Consider the following 5,185-nt stretch of genomic DNA (forward strand, 5'->3'; position numbering starts at 1 on the left):
GGGTTTCACCGTGTTAGCCAGGATGGTCTCGATCTCCTGATCTCGTGATCCGCCTGTCTTGGCCTCCCAAAGTGCTGGGATTACAGGCATGAGCCACTGCGCCTGGCCAATTTTCGTATTTTTAATGGAGACAGGGTTTCACCATGATGGCCAGCCTGGTCTCGAACTCCTGACCTCAAGTGATCCACCCACCTCGGCCTCCCAAAGTGCTGGGATTACAAGCGTGAGCCAATGCACCCAGCCTAAGCTAGGTATTTTTTAAATTGTAATTTAAAAATTGCCCCAATATATAAAGACCCTCTGGAAAAGTCGCAAGAGTAAAAAGGAGAAATTAACACTTCCTATCCTTTACAACACTGAAGATTTTTCATTTATGTTGTCTGATAACATGAACTAAACTGAATTCTTTCAACAACCATATACATATACTCAAGCCACTGATTTCCTGTGATAAGATCAATGAACTATGCCACTTATACAAGAGGGCGTAAGACCTGAAGTATGAGAAAAGGAAAGATGACATTTGGTCAGAGAAAAGACTTCTCCTCTTACAGGGCTTTGCAGAATCATGGACACCCTCTTCTTTTGCTCCATCATGTTGAAGTCTTGGCGAAGGTCTGGTGCCATGTTCCTCTCCCTCAAGTACTCTGGGTTGTTCTCATCCACCCGGTCGAAGTACCTCTCCTTGTGAGGGGCTGTGGTCGGGGGTGGTGAGGTCACCACCGCAGCACGAGAATCACCATTCATTGTACAATCTTTCTAGGTTCCTACAGAATCAAAATAAAAGAAATTATTGTTTTCAAATCAATGTCTAACAGTGTTTCATGATGAGCACATGAGCTTGGTAAACACAATCTTCAACAGGAGGATGCAATGACCAAGTGACAGTGGAAACCATGACCTGTGAGGCTTCTTTGTGGCCTCAGAGGCACATGGCTGATCAACCACCTCCCACCCTCCCACTAACCAATGGTGTGTTTTGTCCTAGCCATTGTTCCAAAGAAGAGAACAAGAGAACAATCTAACAAAGCAATTAAGTCCTCTGAAAAATCCAAAAAGAACTAAACAGTAAACTTTTGACCACGTGATTCTTTACAGACATGATTTGTCCCATACAGACAAGATCCGCACAGTTTATTCCAAAAGAATTTGATTTCTGATTTTTTTTTCCCCATAAGGTACTAGCAGTGCTTTTGCAAAGGATCCCCCAAACAGATCGACAGAAGAGAAGCCGCTCACACACAACTCACATAATGGTAAATGTTCCTCCCTAACAGCTCCTTTCTGGTTAAAAGAACAATGGCAGGTACTGGCAATGTCAAGATGCTCAGTTCGTTAATAACCTAACATGCCAAGATGGCTCAAATTTAAAATTATGTGAATATGGCTACTGACATTACATTCTTTTCTCGGGGACAGGGGAACAGGGTCTTGTTCTGCCACCAAGGCTGGAGGGCAGTGGCCCAGTCACAGCTCATTGCAACCTCAACCTCCCAGGCTCAAGTGATCCTTTCACCTCAGCCTCCCAAGCAGCTGGGACTACCAGCGTGCACCGCCATGCCTGGTTAATTAAAAAAAAATTTGTAGAGATGGGGGTATCCCTGAGTTGCACAAACTGGTCTCAAACTCCTGGCCTCAAGCAATCCTCTCACCTTGGCCTTCCAAAGTGCTGGGATTACAGACACGAGCCACCACGCCCTGTTAGCTTTGAAATGTGCATATGAACCACCTGGGAATTAAATTAGCACACAAATTAAGATTCATTAGGTCTGGAGTGGGGCCTGAAATTCTGCATGGCTCATCAATTCCCAAGTGATACCAATGCTGCTGAACTTGAACCACACTTCGGACAGCAAGCCTATAGAGTAGAGCTTGTTATGCAAAAAAGATATTTTTATTGTGGAACCAACAACCAAAGAATCAGCTGAAGAAATTAGCTTTTTTTTTTTAAAAAAAAAAAAGATCAATTTGATATTTCTGTTCTAAATGTGAAAGATAAAAATATCATGCTTAAAGTGGCAGTATTTCTTTTTGTCTTTTTTTTAATTTATTATTTTTTTGAGACAGTCTCACTCTGTCGCTCAAGCTGGAGTGCAATGGCATGATCTCGGCTCACTGCAACCTCTGCCTCCCAGGTTCAAGTGATTCTCTCCTGCCTCAGCCTTCCGAGTAGCTGTGATTACAGGCGCGTGCCACCACACCTGGGTAAATTTTTGTATTTTTAGTAGAGACGGAGTTTCACCATGTTGGCCAGGCTGGTCTCGAACTCCTGACCTCAGGTGATCCGCCCACCTAGGCCTTCCAAAGTGCTGGGATTACAGGCATGAGCCACCGCGCCCAACCACTACTTCAAGAACTTAAAGGCAAAACATGAAAACAACTGGGAACTAAACATCAAAACAAAATAAATGAACTAATGACCTCATTGGAATCTTTTTTCTCTTTGTTTTTGAGACAGAGCCTCATTCTGCCGCCCAGGCTGGAATGCAGTGGTGCAATCATAGCTCACTACAGCCTGGAACTTCTGGGCTCAAGTGATCCTACTGCCACAGCCTCCTGAATAGCTGAGACTACAGGCCCACATCGCCACACCTGGCTACTTTTTTTTAGTTCTTTGGTACAGATGAGGTCTCACTATGTTGCCCGGGCTGGTCTCAAACTCCTGGGCTCAAGTGATCCTCCTGCCTCGGACTTCCACAGTGCTGGGATTACAGGCATGAGCCCAGCCTAAGTGGAATCTCTGAAACTTACTCTTCTCTATTTATATCCTTTAAATTGTTTAATTTAATCTGGCTACTCACTCCATTTATTGTAAACCTTCCGAAAGAATGACCAAAGAACAAAACAATAAGTTATCTGGCAATATTTCATTAGATGTAATTGAAGCTGAACATTCTGAGCCAATAATAAAAATGTTCTGCTTCAATGTTTCAAAAAAAAAGACCAAAGAAAATCATTGAGTCCCAATTGTAAGCCATTTTCATCGGTAAATAAGGATATGAGGGTATATTTTAGAGGTAACGATAGCTATTTCCGGGTTCCCAGAAGATATTGAAAGACAGGAATCTTTGTAAGAACAACATATTTGAGATAAGGCAGGTATTACTTTCCCCTAGTTACAAATTGCTGTGTGAATGGGATAAGATAAAGACTGCACACCAGGTATATACATGCTCCATTCCAATAAGGAAGTCTATAAACTTAAATCAAAATCAAAGTATACACATTCTGAGCCCAATAATCAAGATTAAGCACAATTCTACTTTGAAGTACAAACCTGTCCTTCATTTTTATAAATTATGGCTTCAGGTTTCATCAACTTCGTTTTCAAATAAAAATCTCTACAAAGAAATTATTATTTGCTGGGCACAGTGGCACATGTCTGTAATCCTGGCACTTTGGGAGGCCGAGGCAAGTGGATGCCTGAGCTCAGGAGATTGAGACCAGCCTGGGCAACATGGTGAAACCCCGTTTCCACTAAAAATACAAAAATTAGCTGGGCGTGGGGGCCCACGCCTGTAATCTCAGCTACTCAGGAGGCTGAGGTACAGTAATTACTTGAACCCGGGAGGCAAAGGTTGCAATGCGCTGGGTCGTACTGCTGCATTCCAGCCCAGACAACAGTGTAAGACTTCATCTTAAAAAAATAAATAAATAAATAAAAAAGTTAAAAAGTTAAAAAGAAAGAGAGAGAAAGGGAAAAACATGCAAAAAACAAACTTTTGGAACATTTTTCATAGTATCTTAAAATAAATTTAAACTAATAAAATAAAATAATTTTAAAAGTAGGAACAGGTCAGGTGTGGTGGCTCATGCCTTGTAATACCAGCACTTTGAGAAGCTGAGGCGGGAGGATCACTTGAGCCCAGGAGTTCAAAGCTGCCTAGCTTACATAGTAAGGACTGCATCTCAACAAAAACATCAAAATAACTAGCCAGGAGTGATGGCACACGCCTGTAGTCCCAGCTACTCAGGAGGCTGAGGAGAGAGGATCACTTGAGTTGGGAGGTCAAGGTTGCAGAGAGCCATGAAGGCACCACTAAACTCCAGCCTGGGTGGCAGAGCAAGACACTGTCTCAAATAAATAAATGTAACATAAACATTAAAATCTGCTCAATACAATATCATGTAACTATAGAGACTCTTTAGCATAATTCAGATAAAAGAGTATAAAACATATTAAGGGGAAAACTGTATTTCTTATTCTATTATGTAATGCTATAATTATACACTGGTAAGATGATATAATGGCAAATAAGTTGGAATAAATTTGAGTAAGTTGATTAAAGTACGGATGAATGTTTATCTCAGTATTTTATAATGTTGCTTTAATTTTACTTATGTAATACATTTTAAGGTTTCACCATCAACAATATATTGATAGCTACATTAATGAAATCTTTGGGAACAATATTTTCAAATAAACACAGACAACAGAAAAAAAAAGTCTGGATGAACCATGACAAGTATGACCTGCCCAAGTGACATCTGCTTCCTCCACATCTTCCATCCCCCCAGATGTCACTCAAATCCAAGTCGTCATCACTCACCTCCCTGGACACTCAACGGCCTCCTAATTGGTTTCTCTACTTCCAGCCTCTTAACAACCCCCACAGCAATCCATTCTCTAAAACTTGGCCCTAGAGAGTTTTAATGTAAGTCAGATCACGTCACTCACTCCTCTGCTTAAAATCTGAGAACTAATATGTGGACCTTAGTAGGATCCTGATTGAAACAAACTGTAAAATAAAAATCTAAAAGTGACATTTGAGACAACTAGAAATTTGAACACTAGCTAGATTTTGATGGCATTAAGAAATTAGTTTTACATTTTAGGTGCAGTATGATTATATTAGATACAGAAATGTTTCTGGATAAAATGACATCTGAAATGCTCCTAAAACGTATGTGGGGGGAGGGGAGATGAGCTGATCACTGACGCTGGATGAAGGTTAGTGCAGGACTCATCACACCGTGCTGTGTGCTTCGTCTGTGTTTGAAGCGCTCCCTGATTCTTCTTGCTCTCAGAGGAAAGCGCCTCCAGACCTTACGTGAGCTGGCCTCTGCCTGCCTTCAGATGAAGACATTTCTTTTTTTTCTCTTTTTTTCTTTTTTTTTTTTTTTTGAGGCGGAGTTTCACTCTTGTTGCCCAGGCTGGAGTGCAATGGCACCATCTTGGCTCACC

The 5,185-nt window shown here is 41.4% G+C and overlaps 1 protein-coding gene across 6 annotated transcripts in view; it reads right to left on the bottom strand.

Annotated features, from left to right (window-relative positions):
• The window catches only part of ADD1 (adducin 1 (alpha)), a 103,265-nt gene that overhangs the window by 69,458 nt on the left and 28,622 nt on the right, over positions 1–5,185 (bottom strand). For all 6 annotated transcript variants that reach the window (XM_011970831.1, XM_011970835.1, XM_011970829.1 and 3 more), the window contains one exon: positions 553–767. In XM_011970831.1, coding sequence (XP_011826221.1) covers positions 553–747 — 195 coding nt within the window. In that variant the 5' untranslated portion in view covers positions 748–767. The remainder of the gene's footprint in view (positions 1–552; positions 768–5,185) is intronic.

Source organism: Mandrillus leucophaeus, unplaced genomic scaffold (genome assembly GCF_000951045.1).
Source record: "Mandrillus leucophaeus isolate KB7577 unplaced genomic scaffold, Mleu.le_1.0 Scaffold98, whole genome shotgun sequence".
NCBI classification, from domain to species: Eukaryota; Metazoa; Chordata; class Mammalia; order Primates; family Cercopithecidae; genus Mandrillus; species Mandrillus leucophaeus.